Genomic DNA, 24977 nt, shown 5'->3' with positions numbered 1-24977 from the left:
TAATTTCAGATATTGCAATCTATTGCAGCACCTTATGATTGTCAGTGCAGGTCAATGAATACGTAGCCCAATCAATGTGAGAGAAACATCCACTGAAGAACTAATGCTTTCTCCAAACATAGATTATCATAAGTGTTACATTCCTAAACGACTTCAGTTATATAGTTATACAAACTAATCTGATGATGGTCAACGGAGATTCACAATTCTGTAGGCATACAAATACTTCCATACAAATAATATTCGCTAGGATAAAGAGTAAAGCACCAAAATCTACAAATAAATGTGACTATTTATCAACTCAATCTAAATAGATGCATGGGGAAATTCAGAGACTTAATCGTGTGAGGAATCAAATAGCATAAATAATTCTTAACATTATTATCCCCATCTAATATTTTATAAGTAGATGAAAAAACACTAGAATGTGATCTCTATACCTCAAAAGAAGTATAGAAAAGGGGAATAGAAAAGGATAAAGAAGGAGCAAGGTTGAACGGATAAGTAAAGTAGAAAAAGGAGAATAGAAAAAGAAGGCAGGAAAAATGAGAAAATGAGGGGAAAAGGTAAGGAGAAAAAAGAAATTATTGGTTTTGTCTATAATTAATATCATTAATCACTACTATGTTATTTTATGTGAAATCATGTTATTACCAAATCACATTATAGATTATGGGAAAATATAAAATTATAGCTAGAGCACGTTGGACATTTGACATCTTCCATATATTCATGAAAAAATAGGAGAAGTTGTTCTACTGAACAGTTTCAAAACGGCTCTATATCCATAAAAAAAGTTGCTCCATCAGAGAAGCCACAGCTAGAGTTATTTTAGACACGGCTAGAGGCCTAGAGCCCTGCTAATCTATCCCTAAGTTGATTGCCTACAATACACAACAAATGATACAAACAAATGTTGCGGTCGCTCCTCTTCGCTCAGAAAAAACAAAAAATCATAAGGCACAATCTAAACTCAGCAACTGAGTCGAACTAAATAGGGAACTTCTCCATTAGATGCATCAGACGCGAAGCACACTAATCGATTTCAAATATATGTAGGAAGAAAATGGAAGACAGAGAAATCAGTAGAAATATCTAGAGAAAATGGAAGTTAAAGAAAAGAGTTAGAAACAACAGCAAAGATATATATGGAACTATCCATCACCGAGATGACATGTAGGCCAATTTATGCCGTCATATGAGCTAAAAACAAATAAAAAGTTATATAGTAACCAAAGTGGGAAAAATAATAATAGGTTCGGTTGAATAAAAAATTGCAATATATATGCATTAATATAGCACACATATATATAAGTTTTGCATAATATTTTTTACCAAAGTCAGCAGGAGGCCCCAATTTATTTTTTTAATATAACTTTTTTGTCTAATCCATGATCATTTTTAGTTCGCTCCAGTCAAATCTAGATCTGCTAGATGCTACCTAGGTGCTCTAACAACTACACTAGATATCCTTTCGCTAAATAATAATCAAAATATTGCAAGATACAAAACGATGTCCAACATCTAAGTTACAGATTTGTGGCAAACATCACTAACTCATACATAAATATATTTCATAACTACTTATAAAAAAACTTTGTATAAAGATAAACATGTACAGTATGCATCCATATTCAAGGTGACCTAATATTAAATTCAATCCTAAAATTTAGATTTTTCAAGTTAAAGTACTAAAATATGCAACTATAATATAGAACAAAGCAACATAAAAGTCTATGCTTAATATGAACTCCTATGCATAGAAAGCTGTAGATAGTATTCAGCAAGAGCAGATGAGAGGTAAATACATGTCTTCTGTCAATGTAAAAAAATCTAAAAAAATAAAAATAAAAAACTAGCTACCCACGCTATTAGCGTGGGCCACCTTGCTAGTTGATCTTAAGGGTGACTACCATTGTCCTCACATGTTCAGAAGAGACTTGGGTCTTTATGGGCATCCAAGATATCCACATGTTCTTGGTGGTCCACGGGAATGCAACTGTGACGTATATCCACTCTTATATGAATGTAATGAATGACTCTTTATCTCTGATGGCGTACACTACTTCACGTGGATGCCCAAGGATCATTTTTAGTATGGGAAATCAGTTTCGACTATTTTCTAGTGTAGTGTTTCATACTGCTGCATACCGCATCAATAAAATACAAATGAAATCATAGATAAAATTCATTGTATTATTTCATATTTGATCTTTCATATAGTCTCTCATTTCATTATTTCAACACGAGTTGAAAACCGTGTATATGTTGGACAGAAATCTGGATCAAAGGATATGTTATTTAATTAAAATCGGGATCCCAACGCTGAACCAAATACGGAGTTACGCTGATCCCAAGCCGGTATACTTTTGGTGGACCAATGACTCATTGTTGTGATCCCAACTCCTTAAACGCTGAACCAAATATGGAGTTTACATTTGTATTGTTACTGTAGGATTTACAAGTGCAAATCAAACACTAGCTTAAATAATGATCAAACACACACACAACGGATGATGTAAAAGAATTAAGGGATAAGGGTTGTAACTGATTCGATGGGCAAACATGTTGGGGCGCGGCGCAGCCTGGAACTACAACTTTCATCTTCGAGAAGACGAGAACGTTGCTGCACCAAATTAATTATGCAGAGTCGGTAAGCACGCGCCGCTGCCTCCCAACGTTGTGTACGAGGTGAACGACGTCTAGTGCATCTTTTGGGCTCTTGATCCCGATCCTCTCTAGCTCCTGATCTTTTATCCATCCTTGGTAGCGGTCATTATCCTTCCAGTCCAGTAGTGCGCTTGACATGCGTTCCCAATTCCAGCCACGTGCAACGCTGTCGTGCACAGGATTCAGCCTCAAGGAATCGCAGAACATGATGCTCAGGCCCACCAGCGCTAGCCTTGGGCAGCTGGGCTTATAGTTGCAGTATCATCCGCCACATCTGGGTAGCACGACAGCACGCGCACGGCGTCCTCCGCGAAGGTCTTGCCCAGCCTCGCAGTGTCCAGTCTAGCCACGACTTCCTCCGCGTCTCTGGCATCTAGTATACTCATGTAGCTGTTGCCCCAGTCTAGAAAATCGGTTGCTGTCCAGTCGTCTGTTGTTGGTGTGCTATCTCCGGTCCGGTAACAGTAATACTCATAATCTTTGTTGCTCTGGTTCGCGAAACCCTGGACTGACATGTTGTCACCCCGGATGAATAGGGTTATCCATGATGTGTCCTCGCCGCGCACTTGAAGACTGATCTCAAGCCACCTCGCCGGTTGCCCGATGGTATGCGGCTTGAGCAGTTGGTGTTCTCGGGTTTCAGAGAGATTCCCAAAGTAGTGGTTATCCAAGATATCCTCGCTGTCTAGGTGGAGGGCGAGAGTGTGACGTAGACTCATCATATCCGACATGAACGAAAATTCATCTTCAATGAAGAGCATTGCATGATGTGAATTCCAATCATCCATACTTAATACCTGCGTGCGGTACAGGAATTTAGTTAGTTAAAAGAAAAGGAAACTAAAGTGATGTTAAATGTCTTCAATTAATGTTTGGTGCAAGCAAATATATCGCGGTTCTCTTCACTAATATGGCCACATTTGGATCCCTTAAAGCTAACTATTCTCTACTAGTACCCCTAACATCCCCAAATATAGCTAACAATAGGTTTGTCATAAATCAAACTTTCTCAGGTTCGATCAAGTTCCGAATATTTTTTTCATTTGTAACTTATTTTTCAATTTTATTTTAAAATAATCCACCGGACAAATATTTACAGATCTAACCTTTTTGGTCATGCCGGTCCGCGTGACGCGACAAAAACACGCTGTCGCACCACATGCATTGGCGTGACAAGGTGTGCCACGTTGGCATGCTTCGGAGTGCTCAGAAGGGGTCTGCCAGTGCATATTTCACGTGTCAATCTTGTCACGTCACTCCCACCGGCGTGACAGTACAGCCTTGTCACGCCACCCCCGCTGGCGTGACAAGATCTGACCTTAGAAAAATCATATCTTTTTCATACGAGCTCGGATGGAGATGATTATATGAAAATTGTAGCTCTCAATGAGATCTATAACTTTGTAGTTTTGAGTTTTTTCATTTGAAGTTATTAAGATTCTTAAATAATTAATTTCAACTTTTGACAGTATATTAAGCTCTTGTACCTCTATTGAATCATCTCTATCTTGACATGCTTATCATGGGTACAAATTAAGTTCTATATAATGGTTGATATATGAAATAATATGGACTAATAGTTCTATAAAAAATACAATGAGAGATAGTAGTAACGGTTAGTGGACTAGCTAGTACTCACTGCTGGACAAGGAGCCATCACTGCTTACGACGTGCGGTCGGTGCCGGTGTCTTCATGCATGCTCAGGCTGCTACGTACGACGGCCGCCGCAACAAGCAACAATCTCCACGCCCGGGACGGTGTCTGCAAGCAATGGATGGAGGCCCTGCTGGGAAGGAAGCAGCCCGGCTGCCTGCATTGGGGAAGAAAGTGAATGGCGCGAAAGACTGGCAAATAAATACTGCATTGCATGGGCCGCTCTGTTGAAGTCCACAGCCCACAGATATATAAAACCCAACGGGACCTTGCAACGGACGCGGGGTCCGGCCTGCTAGCCCCGCCTGGGCTGGACCGCGCGTGGGCCTCTTGCCCCTGGCAGCAGGCTCACCCCCGCGATGCAGCGCTCGACCGCCGCCGCCACGTGCGCCGCCGCGCGCCGATCTCCCCGCTGCGGCATGAAGATAGCATAACTTCATTCAAAAATTTGAGACAAATAGTATCTCAAATGACTAATCCACACTATAAAGAACTAGATCTAGTGAGAGGCAAAGAGAGCTCCATTTGAGCCATAAATCTAACAAAAAAAAACCCTTACAAATGACAAGGATTAAATTTTAATACCTCCTAGAGCCCCCAACTCGATGAGAATCAAGTTGAAACCTCCCCTTTTTTCTTTATTTTCGGATATTGGGGGAGCTCCTCTCCCAAACCAACAATGAGGGGTCGGGAGGAGGAAGAAGATGCCCAGAAATTTGTATAAATATTTTTAGGAGTCGGTCGGGGGTGAACCGCCCCTAAAAAAATATTTGTAGGGACAGCTCACCTCCCAGCCGCCCTACAAATGGCTCCAGTTGTAGGGGTGGCTGGGGAGGGGGTGAGCCACCCCTAGAAACATCATTTGTAGGGGCGGGTCACCCCCCCTCTGGCCGCCCTTAAAAATGGACGCCATTTGTAGGGGCTGTTAGGGTGGTGTGTGTGTGGGGGGGGGCACCCCTACGAATGGTGTTTCTAGGGGCGGCTTAATTGCTACAGTACCGAGGATCATTTTTAGTAACTAGTTCAATTTGGTCCGCTCCTAAAAAAATAGAGCCGTTGCTACGAATCGTTTATATAGTATTGCCCTCTCTATGCAGTTTAGCGCAGCTAAACACCCCGAAAGCATTGCGTAGCGTTAGTTCTCTGCCACCTCTAAACCGGTCATATTTACAACTTGATCGTAGCTATCCAAGCCGTTGCCAACCTCTGATGGTTGATCGATCATCATATCGAACAGTTTCGACAACCATAACATCCACTGGCCTAGCTAGCTAGGTAGTCGCCGCGCGCGTTAGTTGCCGAGAATAATTAATCCTGCACTTGCTGAGATGAAGCTTACAAGCAAGTTTTGCTCGGGACCAAAAGATAACAAGCAGGTATTACTGCAACGTACAAGTAGGACGACAAAGATAACGAGCACTGGAGCAGCAGTATTATTGTTATCGCAAACCGTTACATTACATGCTGAAACAAAAAATACATACGGTTTACATTTGCATTGTTACGTACTGTCGGGTTTACAGGCCGGATCAAACCAAACACCCACCGGCCTTATTAAATGATCACACATATGCTAGCTCCACGGGACGGCATGCTCTATTTGATTTGTGAAAGAAGAATAAATAAAGACGAAAACGAAAGGGTAACGGATGGATTTGGCAACAAAAAACGCAGGGTGCACACGATCGATAATGCTGATTTGTCACAAGAAAAGGGGGGAAACAATTAAATAACCTGATTTGGCGCAGCGACCATGCACGGCGGCTCCACCCTGCTGCAGGTTCCTCCACCACGGCCCTAGAAGGAATCATACGTATACACGCTTCGTTCTAGTTCTTTCCCCCGGATTGGAACTCTGCACACGAGGAATCATACGTATACACGCTTCGTTCTAGTTCTTTCCCCCGGATTGGAACTCTGCACACGAGGTGAACGACGTCCAGTGCTTCTTCCGGGCTCTTGATTCCAATCCTCTCAAGCCGCTCATCTTTGATCCATGCTTCGTAGCTGTGATCCTTCCAGACCAGCAGAGCCCTTGATATTTCCTCCCAATTCTCTATGTAATCCAGCAGTTGCGTGGTGAATCTCGCCCCGGTTTCCCAGCCACCTGCAATGGCGTCGTGGAGACGGTTCATCCTCGCGGACTGGCAGACCATGACGCTCAGGCCCACTAGCGCCAGCCTGAGCGGATACAGCGGTGGGTCTGGGGAGGCTCGAGCCCCTCGAGTCACTGGGAATTCCATGGAGCCCCTTCTAAGCCTTCTCTGCAAATTTGAGAAGAAAGAACGAGGGAAGGGGAGGCAAGAGGAGGAGGAAGAAGAGGAGATCCCCTCCTGAAGCTCAATCCTGGCTCCGCCACTGCTGGGGTTGTCACCATCCGCCACAGCTGTGTAGTGCGACAGCACGCGCACGGCGTCCGCTGCGAAGGTCTTGCCCAGCCTCGCGGACTTCAGTATCTCCACGACTTCCTCCTTGTTTTCGGCCCCCAGTATTTCTGTGTAGTTGCTACTCTCTCTCAAACTTGTGCCCCAGTCTAGAAGTTGTGATTTGTAATTGCCTGGGAGCCTCCGCCTGTAGAGTTCGTACCAATTTCCTTTCTGGTTCATGAAGCCTATGACTTCCAAGCTGTCAGCCTGAACTGCTAGGGTTGTCGACGTCTCCTCGCCCTGCACTTGCAGCTTGATTTCAAGCCACCTTAGGCGTTCCTCGGAGATCATCACTGGATGGTCTCGTTTGGAGGGATCTAGGTTGTCTAAGACATCCTCGCGGCGTGATGGATGGTCCGCCACAGTGTTACGCAGCCCCTCGATGAATCTACTGAACCCTCCTTCATCCCCAATGATGTACGATACGTCAGGTCGTCGCTGAGGCATTATTTGGTGGGTCTGAAATATTATAATCAATCCATAAGCGACGTATGATCATTAGTAATAGAAAAGGAAAAGTCCATAAATTCTTCAATGTTTGGCACTCAGCAACTGGTGCTTGAGAATCTCTTAAATGTTAATTTACCTGCGCTTGCCGATCTGGATCTGCTGGATACCAGGTGACATTCACTTCAATTTCGTCGCCGTTAACAAGACTACGCCAATGATTTTGACCTGCTTCGAAGTAGAAATGAACTTTCAAAGGCTTGCACCCTTGGATGTTGGAAGTTTCAATCTGCAGGTCCACCTCTATGTGAAGCTCCCGACCACGTGGCACCCCAACAACAGACCGCGCTAGCTGAAGGAACCGGGAATCAGTGGGGGAGAAACGCTGACCCATCCCCTTTGTTCGCCTGAAGAGGACGACACTCCAGGCTTTAAAGTCAGCGATGTGTGGGCGTGGGCGTGCTTTGATGTTACCGTGAACGCTATGGCTGTGCTCATCTTTGAGCCGCAGCTTGACCTGCACAGTAGCCTCAAGAGCGTCAGGCATCACCGCATACGTGACCTCTACGTTGCGACCGGGGCCCGAAGAGCTGATGGTGCGGGTCACGGTTTTTGGTTTGTCGCCAACTTCAGCAGGGTCATAGCAATCCCATTCCCATTCGATGGGACCACCGGCATCACCTCTGCTGCTACCTGCAGTGGCGGTGCCTGGGATGTCAACTTTGATAGCAAAGCACCCAAGCGCTGAGATGCCTATGTTGGGTCCAGTCAACACCAAATCGACCATTTCCTACATGCATGCATTACTTGATTAATATTTTTCGAACGTGAAAAGATTTCATATAGATGGATATGAGACATTATTAGACATGATACATATACCTGCTTGCCTTGCTCCCTCTTCGTGTATATGACCTGGCCTCGTTTCCCATCGTAGACGATGATTTTCGTGCCGACGACTCCAAGGTCGGCACGCATGGTCAACAACTCTACCCGAGGTCGGCTGTTGCTGCCGTACTCACCCCCTAGACCTAGAGGTAGTCGGCTGTTGAGCACTAGGTAAATGGCTTTTAATGAACGGAGGGGCGCCGGCACTTCGGTGTAGTTTCTACTCTTCCACTTCCGCAGACCATATGACATCTCCACATATTTCCACACATCATCCAAGCGGAGATCCATTTTGTCCGACTCGCTCCATTTATCTGCAATGGAGTCATAGAAAGCATTCATCCTTGCACACTCGCAAACCATGAGGATCAGTCCCGCCAGCGCCACCCTGGGGTTCATACCACAGTCCGTCCAACATTCTGGGTAGTGTGAAAGCACGCTCACAGCGATAACCATGAAATTCCTTATGTCCAGCTGCCCAATGGATCCCAGTATTTTCACGGCCTTTTCATTGTCTGCGACATCCAGAATGGTTCTGTATTTGACACCCCAATGTAGGCGTTTAGAATTGTATTCACTTGGGAGCAATTTCTCACTGTCCCAATCGTCGAGAAGCTCATAGCAAACTCCTTGCTGGTTCATGAAGCCACAGATGTACAAGTTGTCATCCCGCATGAGTAGGGTTGTCGATGTTTCCTCCTTCACTTGCAGCTTGATGTGAAGCCACCTCGCGGGTTGTTCAGCACGCTGCTTGGGGAGCAATGGGTGTTCTCGGGTGGAGGAAAGATTTGAGTCGTAGTGGCGATCCAAGATATCCTCATGGTCTGGGTGGTTGGCGAGAATGCGTCGTAGCTCCATCATGAATGACATGAATGACAATTCATCTCCGATGGTGTACACTACTTCACATAGATGGCCAGGCATCATTTTGAGCTGCAGTACAGGAATTTTGTTTAGAGAAGAAGGAAAGTCATGATATAAATGTGTCTCCCTTGTTTGCTGCAAGCAGCTATTCTATCCATCCTGGAATATATGGGATTCTAGCTGCAACCTAAGCTAAATTATTCTAAGTTTGATTAATTTATAGAAAAAACAACAATAGTTACAGTCTCAAATGAGCATAACTAGATCCACTGAAATATCAACCTATGCTCAAGCATAGGGTAACATTCGAGAGACATAGGTATTATAAATTCATGGAAATGTAAAAAACATATGTTACTATTACAAATTGGAGGCTCTTTTGAAGCCTCCACGTCAAGCCACCTAGAATCCTAGGTGGACACTCTAAAAAATAGAGAAGCCATAGAAATTCTCACAAAAATCAGAAACATCTGGCCATCCATCTGACTACTTTAATCATAATAGTCACTAGATCTGTTATCTTTTCTAATAAATTACCCACCTCTACCATTAATAAAATAGACTAAAGTAACCTCTAAATATTTATCTAAATTACTCACCTCTGCCATTATAAAAAAAATCTAAAGTAACCCCTAATATTCGTATAAATTACTCACCTATGCCATTAAAACAATAATGCAAAATGACCCCAAAATTTGTATATAAATTATCCAATTATGTCTTTATTAAAAGTTAAAGTAACCCCTAATATGGATCCAAATTATATAATTATAATAAAATATTAAAGTATATCAATGTAAATTTTAAATTTCTATATCTATTATTATTATATAAAAATACTACCCATGATAAGTAACACTGTGTATTCTGTACGATGAAAGAGATAAGAACACTAATTCTTAAATAAATAGTTCAATTAAATATATATATATATATATATATATCAAAATGGGAGGTGTGGTAGAAAATAAAATCTATTGCAATTATATTATGATAACTATATATTTTATAGTACGTGCTCGAATATTTAATAGATGGAAGCGTGTGAGATAGATAATTATAGTTATTAATTATATAATTTATTTTTTAAAATAACTCTAATTAGCCCGTGAAGGAGCACGGGTTGATATGTTAGTATGTAATAATTCAAATTGCAATGCTCTTAGATATATTCGTTCCAAATTGTAGGTTATATTGGCTTTTATACGTACATAACTTTTGCAACGCACCTAGATATACATGTATGTCTAGATACATAGTTTATAGTTTATATTATGTATTTAGAAAAACAAAATAATCTATAATTTGGAATAGAGGGAGTATTACTCTATTCAGTTTTCATCCACACTCATAGGTTTTTCACTTTGCATCGCAATTCCATATGTATTTGACATGCGTGTTCAACTGAACCATTAGTTTGATCTATTCATTTAACATGGAAATTGGTATTCTCGTCACTTCCTGTATACATGGTGACACACATCGTGCATGTATGGTTAGTGTTTTCTATATCAACATAACAAAAAAATAGGTAATTTAGAATGATATACTGACATATTGATGTATTTTGGGATAGATCTTATAATAACTGATGTAGATATAATATGATCAATAATGCTTACCTTAGATAGGCGACTTTCTTCCTCGCCAATCCCAACACTGGTTTGTTCTGGTTCTGGCTGCTCGCCAGTCCCTTCAATACTTACCACATCTGTGCCACTTGGTCCTGCCGCAGTAGTAAATTCCTCCTTGTCAATCTCATCAATAATGCTTACCTCCGGGTACCAGGTGATTTCCACTTTAACTTCGTCGCCCTCGTCATTTTGTGTAAGGTTGAGTACAAATTCTTCCTTTGTCGTGGAAGTTGAGATTGGCTTTCAAATGCTTGGGCTCTTGATTATTGGGAGTTCTAATCTTCAGGTCCACCTCCATGCGAAGCACCCTATCACATGGCACCGCAACCACATTCCTTGCCAGTTGAAGAAGGAACCACGAGTCATCATCGGTAGGGGAGAAACAATGATCCGTCACCTCTGTACAATTGAAGAGGGTGCTCCTGGCATCAAAACCGTCGATGACCGTGGTGATTACACCGCTAACACCACCAGGGTTGTGCCCATCTTTGAGGCGCAGATTGACTTGCACAGTGGCCTCCAAGGCATTGGACATCACCGCATAGGTCACCTCTGCTACGTTGCCAATTTCTTGCTTCTTGCAGGTTAGTTCGTCCACTTGGGCAGCATACTTTGGGTCATAGCCATCCCATTGCCATTTGATGGGAGGGCTGTCTGGAATGTCAATTTTGATGGCAAAGGACCCATACGCTGAGATGCCTGTGTAGGGTCCGGTCAACACCAAATCCACCATTCCTCCCTACATGGATGCACTCATCGGTTAATATTGCTTGGATGTGAAAAAGATTCATATATGTATTGATACCGTACATTAGAGATGATATATGTACCTGTTTTCCTGCTTGCTCCTTGTGCCTGTAGATGATCTGGCCTCGTTTCCCGTCGAAGACGATGATTTTCGTGCCGACGACCCTAAGATTGGCACGCATGGCCAACAACTCCACCCTGGGTCGGCCATGGCCCTTGTCATAGCCCTGGGATTCGTCATCCTTCCTGGGTTGGCTAGGATCCTTGGAGTCGTCACCATTGCTGCCGTCGCTATGGTTCCTGTTGCCTTGGTTTTGATGGTTGCCATTGCTACCGTGGCTGTCAGCCTCATTGGGTTGGTTGCCACTGCTGCTGCTGCTACTGTCCTGGTTTTTCTGGCCGCCATTGCTGTGTTGTGAGTCATTGTGGTGGGTTTTGTTAAGGGCAGTCTTGTGTTGATGGTTGTTTTTTTCTTGTTTCCCAGCCTTAGTTGGAGGATTGTTGAGCACGAGGTAAATGTCTTGTAGCTCCTTAATGGGGTGTTGGGGTAGCCATACCGGTTTGTAATACTTTTGATGCTTCCACATCAGCAGCACTTTTGACTTGTCCCCATATTTCCACACGTAATCATTCATCAGTTGCTCCGTGAATCCCGTGCCGTTGCTCCACCCACCCGCAATGGCGTCGTGGAGAGGATTCATCCGTGCGGACTCGCAGACCATGACGATCAGTCCAGCCAGTGCCTCGTTGGGGTTCATATCGCTCTCCACATAAATTGGATGACGTGAAAGCACCCGCACGGCCTTCTTCGCGAAACTATGGCCCAGATGCGCGCCTGCCAGTTTATGCGCAGCTTGAGCATTACTGAAGTTGGTTCCCAGCATGGTTCTGTATTTGGTCGACCATTCTCGGCGTTTGGCCTTATATCGACCTGGGAGCATCAGGACGGACCTGTTATCAACAAGCCCGTACACATCTCCTTGCTGGTTCTTGAAGCCAAGGACGTACAAGTTGTCATCCCGCATGAGTAGGGTTGTCCAAAATGTTTCCTCGCCCTCCACCACTTGCAGCTTGATGTGAAGCCACCTCCCGGGTTGTTCAGCATCCTGCACCTTGGGAAGCACGGGGTGTTCTCGGGTGAAGGAGAGATTTAAGTAATCGTGGCCATCCAAGATATCCTCGCGATCTGGGTGGCCGGCGAGGATGCCACGTAGAGCCATTATGAATTCAGTGAATGACATTTCATCTCCGACGGTGTACACTACAGCTATATCGTTCACGGATATCATTTTCACCTGCATTATGGTACTTTAGTTAAAAGAAGAAGGAAATTGATAATACGATGTCTTTGGTGTTTGGAGCTACAACTTCAATGCTATTTTTACCTCCACTAGGGGCCGATATGGTTGTCGATCCGGACGAGCTATAATAAATTCCGGCTCAGTCCCTTCATCAATTTCCTCCTCCTCGCCCCAGGTGATTTTCACCTGAACTTCGTGCTCGCAAATTTTGTCACTTCCAGCCAGAGTTCCTTTGACAAATTTGAGAACTTGCAAATGTTTGACCCGTTGGCTGTTGGAAGAAGTACTTTCGATCTGCCAGTCCACTTCTATGCTCAGCACACTACCACATGGCACCGCAACCACATATGTTGGCTGCCGATGCACACTCTCTGCACTGATGATGCTGATCTCCTCGTTCATCACTGGCATCTCACCTATGCGCGTGGTGATTTTACCACTATAATAGCCATGGCTGTGCCGCATCGTGACTTCCACAGTGGCCTTTGATATCTTGAGCCGCATCTCCGGAATCAGCAAGGAGACTGCTAGAATGGATGGATATGATTCAATGGTGACTTGTAGTTAGCGGTGGAAAAATCACTAAATATGTTATATACAGACAGAAAAAGCAACAGTCAATATCATCCGAAGAGTATAAAGAGACCATTTCCACCAAATTCTATGTGTTCGCTTGGCTGTGGCTGATGGCTGGTGCTGATTTGTTATGAGAGAACAGTACTGCTGACTGGCTGGTAGCTGGTGGCTGGTGCTGATTTAGTATGAGAGAACAGTACTACTGGCTGATTAGCTGAGAAGCCAAGCGAACACAGACCTAAAGCTAGAGCCAATGAGTCAGCCAAACAAGTGGAGCTCCTCCATGATTTTTCTAGAGCATATATCAAGGTGGAGCTGCTACTGGATAGATAGAATTGGTGGAGTCAAGCTGTTTTTCCTGAGTGGACTGCTCTTAAACGGACCCTAGTAAGATTGAAACTCATAAGCTAAAATCTAGATTGTCAGCATCACATGGCTACAACAACAATTATACAACTTAAGCTAAGGTTTAAACTAAACACATATTGAAGAGACATAGAGGTATATGATGCAAAGGGGGGGAGGGGGGCTATTTATACGAATCAAAGTACTTATAGATCAAGTATTTATTTTTATCACACTTGAATAGGGATTTCAGATTATCCATATGAATATAGCGTTAGAAAATAAAAATGGAGAGAATAAATGCTTTTTATTAGTCATAGACACTAAATTTATCAATTAATCACTCCTTGATCCAGACAAGCTGTGTTAGAAAATTAGATATCCTTGAAATTGAAAACAATAATAAAAACATACGGCTATCATTAAGTTGGCGCTAATAATCATTGACACCAATGGCCGTTTGATCTATTTTATTTTTAAAAAATTATCTATCTCTCCTATTATTTAAATAATCTAAAGTAAGATTTAATATTGCTTTGTGAGACTTTTTTTTATTGCACGATTGCACTCTTCATCGGACAAAGATAGTATATTTTATCTAATTAACACAGTGATGTTAGCCATTAGGTCTGTTTAGAGCTGGAGGAATGAAAAAACACACAAAAAATGATAGAAATGGAGTGACAAAGAGAGGAACTGAGGAATATTGAGTACTCTATCCTGCCTGTGATGAGTGAATTGTCAAACGTGCGGTATGATCGTGCGCTTGGTCTTTGGATTGCAGGTACACGGGCGTCGAGTGTCGACGGAGAGTTGCCGTGGAGGAGCTCGGGCCGGGCGGCAGCTGTGGCGTCCATTCCTGGATCGAGGGCGCAAGCGGTGATGGAAGGTGGGTTTCTTGGTTTGCGCCACAAAACCAAGGAGGCTGACGGCGGTTGAAGACGCCAAGTCGTGGAGGCACGGGCGTCGGTCTTGGGACTAGCGGAGGCGACGGGCGTTGACGGCGTCTAGGGCCTCGCTGCGGGCGAGGAGGTGACGGGCATCGGGCGGCGTCTAGGGCCGTCAGAAGGCCGAGGCGGGAACGGCGTCTAGGGCCACGGCGTGGAGGAGGGAATCTTCCCGCGCGAGGAGTTTTGGCGGTTTTCTCAAAACCGGCCACCTACCCGGGTTTCGCGGACCTTCCAAAACCGCGGACCAGATCTTCATCACGATGGCGGCATCGTGGAGAAGACTTTGTTCCGAAGAAAGAACCTCAGCCGTCAGATGAGATCGTGTACAAGGGGATACTGCAGACCAACCGGTCTGACCGGTCCCTGGCACCGGTCTGACCGGTCTAACCAACCGGTCTGACCGGTCCATGGAACCGGTCTGACCGGTCTCCGTGGATATAAATACACCTTCACTTGTATTAGGTCGTGTGGCTTTTGTAACTTGTCCGTGAATTGCTCTTTCTCCCAGGCCGCCGCCCTTGTGTCTCTCTCCCCCTGTTCTTCTCTTTAGAGTAGAATTAGTCCATGGATTTGTGAGACTTTGTGTTGGATTTGATTGGGAAAGGAGGCCCTATCCTCCTCGTGCCCTTTGGGATTTTGAATCAATCCAATTCCGTCCCTCTTGTGCTCTTTTGTGATGAATTTTTGTTTTGTTTTTGATGCACATGATCGAGACGGTTCTTCGAGCTCTTTGTAGTAATTCCCTTGCTTCTAGCCTCGTGCCCAGCCTTCTGGAATCACTAGCTTTTCAGAATTGAAGTTCTTGAGTTTTTGAGAAAACCCCAATCCTTTTTGATCTCCCTTCGAATTCTCAAGATTCTTTGATCTTTAGGACGAGATCTCTTGGGGATATGTTCACGGGGTAGGGGCGAAGCTATCCCCCAAGTTTCATCGATTTTCGTGGTCGTTTGGTCGAGATTCACCGTTTGAGTCAAAGTTTTCGGGGTTTTCTGGGTGCCACCGGTCAGACCGGTAGGCAAGACCGGTCTGCTCGCCTTTGGACAGACACGACTAGTCAGACCGGTCCAGTGCACCGGTCAGACCGGTCCAGGCAGAAAGGTCTGCTGTTTTCCCGATTCGCTTCCGACTTGCTTCGTGGTTTCGCTCACACGTTCGTGGCCTTTTGTGTTGGTTTAGCTTTTCCATAGCTATTCCAAACTTTGGTCAGAACGCTTGAGAGCTTAGGTGATTTTCGGGATATAGGCCGACGGTTTAAATTTCGAAAGAAATTTTGATCGGCTCCCATTCACCCCCCCTCTGGTCGCCGGCTTCGGTCCCTCAATTGGTATCAGAGCTTGGTTGAGGTTTTCAGTACCTTAACCGGTTCGAAAACCACTTGGCGACCATGGCGAGTCTTGGGAAGATCCCAGTGTTTTTCGGCGAGGACTATGCCTACTGGATGGTTCGCATGAGAGCCTTCTTGCAGAGCATGGGAGCCGAGGTCTGGGATATTACTAAGAACCAGGCTTACGTGGTGCTTGCCGCTCGGGTCACTCCTCTTCAAGTGACCGAGCACGAGGCTAACGCCAAGACTGTCAATGCCTTGTTCGCTGGCGTTTCTCGTGCGGAGTTCTCACGCGTCCAGGGTTTTCAGGAAGCCCACAAGATTTGGACGTGCCTTGAGAACTACCACGAGGGCACACCTCAAGTGAAGGCCAGACTGTTCGAGACTCACTGGCGTGAATATGAGAACTTCACAGAGGAGTTGGGTGAGAGCATTGACTTGATGTTCAGTTGTTTTTAGTCGATTGTGAACAAAGTCAATGCGAACAGATCTACTGATGCCTTTGAGTACACAGAGCACGAGAAGGCCCTCAAGTTGCTCTACGCACTTGACCGCTCTGTGTGGGATCTCAAGGTGAACACCATCATTGAGTCTGCTGGCTATGAGACTCTGACGGTGAACGAATTTTTCAGCAAGCTCAAGGCCACAGAGGTGGATAACCAGACACGAGCCAAGCTCAATGGTGCCCCTCCTTCCAAGAGCATCACTCTTGTAACTGGCCCTGGTGGATCGAGCTCTAACTCTAACTCTGCTATTGGCTTTTCTCTTGCCTCTTTGCCTTCTATTACAGATGAGCAGCTGGAGACGCTGGGCGACGATGACTTGTGCCTCCTCATTAGTAAGTTCCAGCGTGTCTACCACAACAGGCAGAGGAAGAAGAACCCCGGGTGCTACAACTGCGGCGATTTGAACCACTTCATCGCCGATTGCCCCAAAAAGTCCAGCGGGGGCCAGACCAACCACTTCGACTACTACCGCCACCGCGACCGCGATGAGGGAGGCTCCAACAAGGAGCGTCGGCGCCAGAAGCACCGCAGTCGTGACCGGGGAGGACGCTTCGACAAGGAGTCGCTCAAGAAGCGCTTCCAGTACAAGGCCAAGAAGCGGGAGAAGGCCTTCCTGGCGCAGCTCAGCGACCTCGACAAGAGCTCCGACACCGACCGCTCTTCTTCACCGACCTCCGACGACGACGACAAGAAGAAGAAGAAGCGGGACAAGGAAGCCACCGGCTTCATCGGCCTTTGCTTGGCGGCCGGTCGGCGCAAGAGCTTCTGCACCATGGCGGGTGAAGCCAATGGTGCTCGTGCGTCTTCGGGTGGACATACTACACCGACTCTTCTCCTGGATCCGAGAGTGATTCAGAGGTAAACTCCACGATCGACCTGCTAGATACAGAGGTTAGGGAGTTGTACGCCGCTCTCGACAACCAGAAAAGGCTGCTTAAGGAAGCAGCTAGAGAGCGTAGAAAGCTTAGGGCTGAGCTGGCTTGTGCTAGGGAGAAATGTAGTGAGGATGAGTGCGCTGGCTGCATATCTCACATGAATAATCTTATTGCTCTCCGTGCCAAGCATGATGAGAACGTCGCAAACTTAGATGTTGCTAAGACTTCGCTTGCTGACGTGTCTCATGAGCTCGCTAAGGCCAAGCATGAACTAGAACTGGCTAAGGACGCTCCTATTGTTAGTGATGTGCTTGAATGTGATGAGTGTCCTATCTTTAAGTCCGATCTAACTTTGTTGCAGTCCAAGTTTGCTACTGTTGTGTGCGAGCTAGAGGAGATGAAGTCTAGGCCAGTTTTGCTTGGTGTTTGTAAGATTTGTCTCACGCTTAGGTCGGAGCTAGATGAGAAGAACACTTTGATCAAGTCTTTTGGGAAGGCTAAGGTCGTAGAGTCTAGCCCACCTATTGACTGCTCTGTTTGCGCTGGTTTGATTGCTGATCTGGATAGTCTTGCGATAGAGAAAGCCAACTTGGAGAATGAGAATACCTATCTTAGGGCGATTCTGAGTTGGGTTTCTAGTAGTGAGCCGCAGTTGGGCATGATGATTAAGCAGTTCAAGCATGGTGATGGGTTTGGGGTCGGTTACACATACACGAAGTCAGACTTTGACAAGTTGTATGGTAAGATTGGCAAGGCTGCTGGAAATACTGCTAGCACGAGCATGCAGCCTTCGCTTGTTGACCCCGTGGATGGTGTGCTTAAAGAACCACCTAAAGCACCTCCGCAGAAGCAGGTTTGGGTTCCAAAGCCTAATGGGCTGAGGAATCCCCTTGACACGCTCCCTGCTGCCACAGCCCAGGTTGCCCAGAAGAAGGGGGCTGCTCCTCCCCGTCCGCAGACTAGGCCTCCACCTCCCAAGCGTGAGGTGAAGTACCACTGCGAGTTCTGTGACAGGGAAGGTCACCTGGAGGAGTTTTGCTTCAGGAGGAAGCGGGTTGTGAGGTGAGAGCAGGAGAGACGGAACGCGGACATGTACTCTGCTCGGGTGCATGGTCCTTCTCGGCGTGGTGGTAGGCAAGATGCTAGGGCGCGCCGTGTTGGTGGAGGTCAGGGAGACGGTGGTGATTACCGGGCTCCAGCGGGTGGTCGCTTTTCCGGTCGTGCTCCTGGTCGTTTTCAGTACGGCTATGGACCACGGGACCGAGGCTTTGGAGGAGGTTTCGAGGCACCACGCTTTCCTCGCGGTGGTGTTCGTCAGTCACGCAGTAGACGGGATGAGGGATACGCTTTGCCTAGTTTTGCTAACCCTTCTGTAGAGCAAATGGCTCGACACTGGTTTGCTTCTCACTTTGCTAACCCCAGTGTTGAGACATTTGCTCACCCTTTGTCTCACTACTGATGTGCAGGTCGGAGGCTTGGAGAACAGGTGGATCATGGACTCCGGTTGTTCGCGCCATATGACCGGGAATGACAAATGGTTCTCCAGCCTCACCCCGATGCGCTCAAAGGAGTACTTTGTGTTCGGGGATAATGGAAGAGGAAAGGTACGTGGACTTGGCGTTGTTCGAGTTTCTGATCGCTTTATCCTGAGAGAGGTTGCTTTGGTTTCGAACCTTGGGTTCAATTTGCCCTTCTCTGGAACTCCTCTTGGCCCTTCTCGTTGCTTGTTGGCTGGTCCTTCTTCTGATTTGTGGAAATGGCATAGGAGACTTGGACATTTGAGCTTCGATTTGTTGTCGAGACTGACCTCACTTGGCATGATCCGAGGATTGCCCAAATTGAAGTTTGAAAAGGACCTTGTTTGCCATCCGTGTCGCCACGGGAAGATGATTGCCGCTTCTCATCCGCCTGTTAATCAGGTGATGACCGCTCACCCTGGAGAATTACTACACATGGACACAGTAGGTCCTTCTCGGGTGATGTCTGTTGGTGGGAAGTGGTACGTTCTTGTGATTGTGGACGACTTTTCTCGCTATTCTTGGGTCTTTTTCATGAGAACCAAGGATGAGGCTTTCGAGTTTGTTCGAGACTTGATCTTGAGGTTGAAAAACGAGCTACCCCAGGCCATGCGAGCGATTCGCAGCGATAATGGCACAGAATTCAAAAACGCTCGTTTTGACGCCTTTTGCAGTGATCTAGGGCTTGAACACCAGTACTCTTCTCCATACACTCCACAGCAGAATGGAGTTATAGAGCGGAAGAATCGGACGCTGGTTGAGATGACGAGGACGATGCTCGATGAGCATAGGACTCCTCGCAAATACTGGGCTGAGGCGGTTAACACCGCTTGTTACGTGTCCAACCGTATTTTCTTGCGTGCTTTCATGCACAGGACTTCTTATGAGTTGCGATGTGGACGCCAACCCCGTGTTGACCATCTCAGAGTTTTTGGTTGCCGGTGCTTTGTGCTGAAAGATGGAAATCTTTATAAGTTTGAGTCTCGCTCGTCTGACGGCATTTTTCTCGGTTATGCTTCTCACTCTAGAGTTTACCGTGTGCTCATTATTGATACTAACATCGTCAGAGAGACTTGTGAAGTCACTTTCGACGAGACTGCACCGTGCAATTCTTCTGTCTTTGAAGTTGCAGGAGATGAAGAGCTCGGCACCTCCATGTTTGAAGATGAGGAGGAAGAAGCTGCGGAGGGTGAAGCTGAGGCTACCACGCGTGCTGTGGGCCCAGTTGCCTCCGCCACGAGCTCGGACGATGATGACGGCCCCGTTCCGACTACGTCTACTTCACAGGGGGCGATCGAGGAGGTGACTCAGGCTTCACCAGCTGCACCTGAGGAGACACCAGATTTGGTTGAGGAGGAGGCGACTTCGACAAGGGAAGCACCACGACACATTCAGCGTCGTCATCCACCTCAACAGATGCTAGGTGATCTCAACGAGCGAGTCACCAGGTCCAAGGTAACGAGTATCGCTGGCTTTGCTCATTCAGCGTTTGTTGCCTCTTTTGAGCCCAAGGATATTGGACACGCTCTTTCTGATTCTAATTGGGTCAATGTCATGCATGAGGAACTTGAAAATTTTGAAAGAAACCAAGTTTGGGTTTTAGTCGAGCCTCCACCTGCTTGTAATCCCATCGGAACGAAGTGGGTTGTCAAAAACAAGCAGGGTGAGGATGGTTTGGTTGTTAGAAACAAGGCTCGTCTTGTTGCCCAGGGGTTTTGCCAAAAAGAGGGTATTGATTTTGAGGAGACTTTTGCCCCAGTTGCTCGTTTGGAAGCGATTCCGATTTTTCTTGCATTTGCTGCTTCCAAGGGTTTTAAAGTTTTCCAAATGGATGTCAAATCTGCATTCTTGAATGGTTTTATCGAAGAAGGGGTTTATGTGAAGCAACCCCTGGTTTCGAAAATCCCAAGTTTCCAAACCGTGTTTATAAACTTCAAAAAGTTCTTTACGGTTTGAAACAAGCACCTAGAGCTTTGTATGATAGTTTGAAAACCTTTTTGCTGGCTCAGGGCTTTAAAATGGGATGTGTGGATAAAACTTTGTTCCTCATGCGGTCTGGCAATGACTTTCTATTAGTTCAGATATACGTGGATGATATTATCTTTGGTGGCTCTTCTCACGCTCTTGTCTCCAAGTTTTCTGAGCAGATGTCCAGAGAGTTCGAGATGGGCATGATGGGTGAGCTGCAGTTCTTCCTCGGGCTGCAGATCAAGCAAACTCCTCAGGGCATGTTCGTCCATCAAGCCAAGTACACCAAGGACTTGCTACGGAAGTTCGACATGAGTGACTTGTCTCCTCAGCCGACTCCGATCAGCACTTCGACAGCGTTTGATGAGGACTTGGACGGCGAGGCGGTGGACCAGAAGGAAAACAGGAGCATGAACGGCTCGCACCTGTACCTGACGGCGACCCGGCCGGACATTCAGTTCGGGGTCGGCCTCTGTGCACGGTAACAGGCTTTTCCGCGCACCTCCCACAGATAGGTGGTGAAACGCATCTTCAGGTATCTAAAATTCACCCCTGAATCGTCTCCGGGATCGAGGGCGCAAACGGCGACGGAAGGCGCGTTTCTTGGTTTGCGCCACAAAACCAAGGAGGCTGACGGCGGTTGAAGACGCCAAGTCGTGGAAGCACGGGCGTCGGTCTCGGGACTGGCGGAGGCGACGGGCGTCGACGGCGTCTAGGGCCTCACTGCGGGCGAGGAGGTGACGGGCGTCGGGCGGCATCTAGGGCCGTCAGAAGGCCGAGGTGGGAACGGCGTCTAGGGCCACGGCGTGGAGGCGGGAATCTTCCCGCGCGAGGAGTTTTGGTGGTTTTCTCAAAACCGGCCACCTACCTGGGTTTCGCGGACTTTTCAAAACCGCGGACCGGATCTTCATCAAGATGGCGGCATCGTGGAGAAGACTTCGTTCCGACGAAAGAACCTCAGCCGTCAGATGGGATCGTGTACAGGGGGATACTGCAGACCAACCGGTCTGACCAGTCCTTGGCACCGGTCTGACCGGTCTCCACGGGTATAAATACCCCTTCACTTGTATTAGGTCTTGTGGCTTTTGTAACTTGTCCGTGAATTGCTCTTTCTCCCAGGGCGCCGCCCCTGTGTCTCTCTCCCCCTGTTCTTCTCTTTAGAATAGAATTAGTCCATGGATTTGTGAGACTTTGTGTTGGATTTGATTGGGAAAGGAGGCCCTATCCTCCTCGTGCCCTCTGGGCTTTTGAATCAATCCAATTCCGTCCCTCTTGTGCTCTTTTGTGATGGATTTTCGTTTCGCTTTTGATGCACATGATCGAGATGATTCTTTGAGCTCTTTGTAGTAATTCCCGTGCTTCTAGCCTCGTGCCCAATCTTCTGGAATCACTAGCTTTTCAGAATTGAAGTTCTTGAGTTTTTGAGAAAACCCAATCCTTTTTTATCTCCCCTCGAATTCTCAAGATTCTTTGATCTTTAGGACGAGATCTCTTGGGGATATATTCACGGAGTAGGGGCGAAGCTATCCCCCAAGTTTCATCGATTTTCGTGGTCGTTTGGTTGAGATTCACCGTTTGAGTCAAAGTTTTCGGGGTTTTCTAGGTGCCACCGGTCAGACCGGTAGGCAAGACCGGTCAGACCGATCTACTCGCCTTTGGACAGACACGACCGGTCAGACCGGTCCAGGCAGAAAGGTCTGCTGTTTTTCCGATTCGCTTCCGACTTGCTTCGTGGTTTCGCTCGCACGTTCGTGGCCTTTTGTGTTGGTTTAGCTTTTCCATAGCTATTCCAAACTTTGGTCTGAACGTTTGAGGGCTTGGTGATTTTCGGGATATAGGCCGATGGTTTGAATTTCGGAAGAAATTTTGATCGGCTCCTATTCACCCCCCTCTGGTCGCCGGCTTCGGTCCCTCAGGAACATAAAAAACACAGGAAATTAAACCTTGTTTGCAACAAAGGAAAGAGTGACAGAAGGAGCATAAACCGGAGGAAAATCTTGTTTCGAGCGAAGCAGTTGAAATCATAGGAAACCTGAGGTCCCCCAAAAAAGGGAAAAAAAAACATGCATCCATCAACCATATCCACAGGTTTCGCCGCTCAGATAGCACACACGCTTCCCATTGGCGTGTTGAACTGTCGACGCATGCTGTCCCACTGTCAGTGAGTGTAAATGAAAAACAGAACGCTCTTGTTGATCGAATCTTATCCCTCTCTCCCCTCGTTCTCATCCATTCTGTCTTTACTCAGATCGAATCGTTCTTCATCTAGTTGATCTTAGCAAACAAGAAAGGAAGCTTCTGGCGGTACGGTGATGGAGCAGCTCGCGGCAGAAGGCGGAGTGGTCGACACTGGACAGGCTCGCTGTGGGGCAGCGGAAGCAATACGAGCCGGAGCAACGAACAGCCGTGAGCCATCGACGAACCAGGTTCTTCATGCGGCGCACCGGCTTAGCTCTCCTCTTTCTCCCGCAAGCGCACTACCAAGAGATCGGAGTGAAGTTTCTGTTTCCCGTGAAAAGCATCTACCTACAGTATTCCACAGGAAATTAAAGGAACGAGCGTTTCTTCCATATGCCAAACAGCCCTTCCTTCCTCCGGTTTCCGATTCCTTTTATTTTCCTTTGGGATTCTTTTGGTCCAACAAATGGGACGTAAACGATCGAGCCGGCATCTTTTTATTAGTCATATATATGTTGGACTTTCTTTAAAATACCTTAATTAATTAAGGAATAATAAATAACTATCCATCAACCATTTAAGCTTATATTACTCAAGCAAACATTAGCGCAAGCAAGATCGAAGATAAGAGGGAAAAGGAGGCGGATTACCTTCTACGAACGAATGGCCTATTGAGGCTTGAGGTAGGAATGGAGCACAAGGAGAGGCCGGTGAGCGCAGCCGCCCCTCATCCGCGACACGGCTCCTCCTGATAAAGTAGGATGCGGATGCGACTCTGAGCTTGAGGACACTACACTAGCGCGCCGCTCAGCCATGTGTTTCCGGAGGGATCAGGATAAAGCTCGCGCAGACGTATAACGCGCGACCCCAGCTTCTTTCCGCTTTGCTTCATATCCATGTACAACTGGTCTGCATAGGTTATTTTTAGCATGAACTTTCTTCATAAAAAATATTTTATCTCCACCGTACTATCTCCGTTTTGAATACCGATTGTCTCGTTGTGTTCTACATAACGAGACGAACAAAAATAGATCCCACTTGCATATATTTTGAAGAGATTTTGCGATGGTAGTAAGTTGCTGTTTATTATTTATATAAGGTGCCATAAAACGAAAGCTTTTATACACATATATTGCTACACATATAAGATAAAAGTTGCCAGAAAAATAAGTCTGTTTCCATACTCATAAGTCATATAAAATATATTTCTAAAATAAAAATTTTCACATATGTATAACAAAAAATTGCCATAAAAACAGAATCTATTATACATATGAGTTGTCACATATGTAAAATATAAGTTGACACACATATAAGATGAATGTTTTCACAAAAATATATTTATAAGTTGTCCTAGAAACAAAATTACCACAAAATAATAATTTGTTATAAACATAAGTTGTCACAAAAATAGAATATGTTATACGCATAAATTGTCACAAGCACAAGATGTCACACACGTAAGTAGTAAAGAATGACTAAGTTGTCATACACATAAATTTATATACAAGTTGCACACATATAAAATAGAATCTGTTATACACATAAGTTGCTACACATATAAGATATTAGTTACTACAACAAAATCTATCAAACACTCATAAACATAAATTGACACAAAACAAAAATTTCTATGCGCATAAGTTATCGCCACAGGAAACCAATATACACATAAGTTGCTACGAGAAAGAGAGGATGTAATCACATAAGTTGGTAGTAATGCAAAATATCGTCAAAATATATGCAAGTGTGGTCTAGTTTTGTTCATCTCGCCATGTAGAACACAATGGTGTAATCGATTCTCAAAATGGAGATAATATGAAGGAGATAGAACATTTATTGGACAAGCAATATTAAAAAAAAGAAGCATGCAAGGGAGGGAGGAAGGCGAGCCAGGGGAGGTGGGAGGCATGTCACGCGTGGGCTGCATGCACATCAGCCCGTGGCAGGGGAGGTGGGAGGCATGTCACGCGTGGGCTGCATGCACATCAGCCCGTGGCCAATTAATTTGCTGGGTCAGCACGACATTGCGCGGGTCGCGCAATAAGTAGTCAGCGCGACTGATCATTCGTTAGATTTTTCCTTTCCGGAGTGCGAACAGGTCTAT

General features: G+C 45.9%; 1 protein-coding gene across 5 annotated transcripts; it reads right to left on the bottom strand.

Annotated features, from left to right (window-relative positions):
- Positions 1 to 5727: 5727 nt before the first annotated feature.
- LOC120686425 lies at positions 5728 to 23714 on the bottom strand. Of its 5 annotated transcripts, none has more exons than XR_005680171.1 (5): positions 23521 to 23714; positions 12716 to 13158; positions 11414 to 12625; positions 10572 to 11322; positions 8568 to 9018 (listed from the first exon to the last, which is right to left on the bottom strand). XR_005680171.1 is itself a non-coding variant. In XM_039968630.1 (4 exons), exons 2-4 carry the CDS (start codon positions 9010 to 9012, stop codon positions 6154 to 6156), a joined length of 2640 nt encoding a protein of 879 aa, XP_039824564.1. In that variant the 5' UTR covers positions 9013 to 9018; positions 10572 to 10767; the 3' UTR covers positions 5728 to 6153. The 5 variants fall into 5 exon arrangements, 3 of the variants coding, with proteins under 3 accessions (XP_039824564.1, XP_039824563.1, XP_039824561.1); XR_005680170.1 differs by having other exon boundaries at positions 12716 to 13155; positions 23521 to 23713; XM_039968630.1 differs by lacking the exons at positions 11414 to 12625; positions 12716 to 13158; positions 23521 to 23714 and adding exons at positions 5728 to 7209; positions 7337 to 7987 and having other exon boundaries at positions 8080 to 9018; positions 10572 to 10767.
- Positions 23715 to 24977: the final 1263 nt, after the last annotated feature.

This window comes from Panicum virgatum, chromosome 8N, assembly GCF_016808335.1.
Source record: "Panicum virgatum strain AP13 chromosome 8N, P.virgatum_v5, whole genome shotgun sequence".
In the NCBI taxonomy this organism is placed as follows: Eukaryota; Viridiplantae; Streptophyta; class Magnoliopsida; order Poales; family Poaceae; genus Panicum; species Panicum virgatum.
The sequence above is the reverse complement of the archived record's forward strand: the minus strand, read 5'-3'. Positions and strand labels throughout refer to the sequence as shown.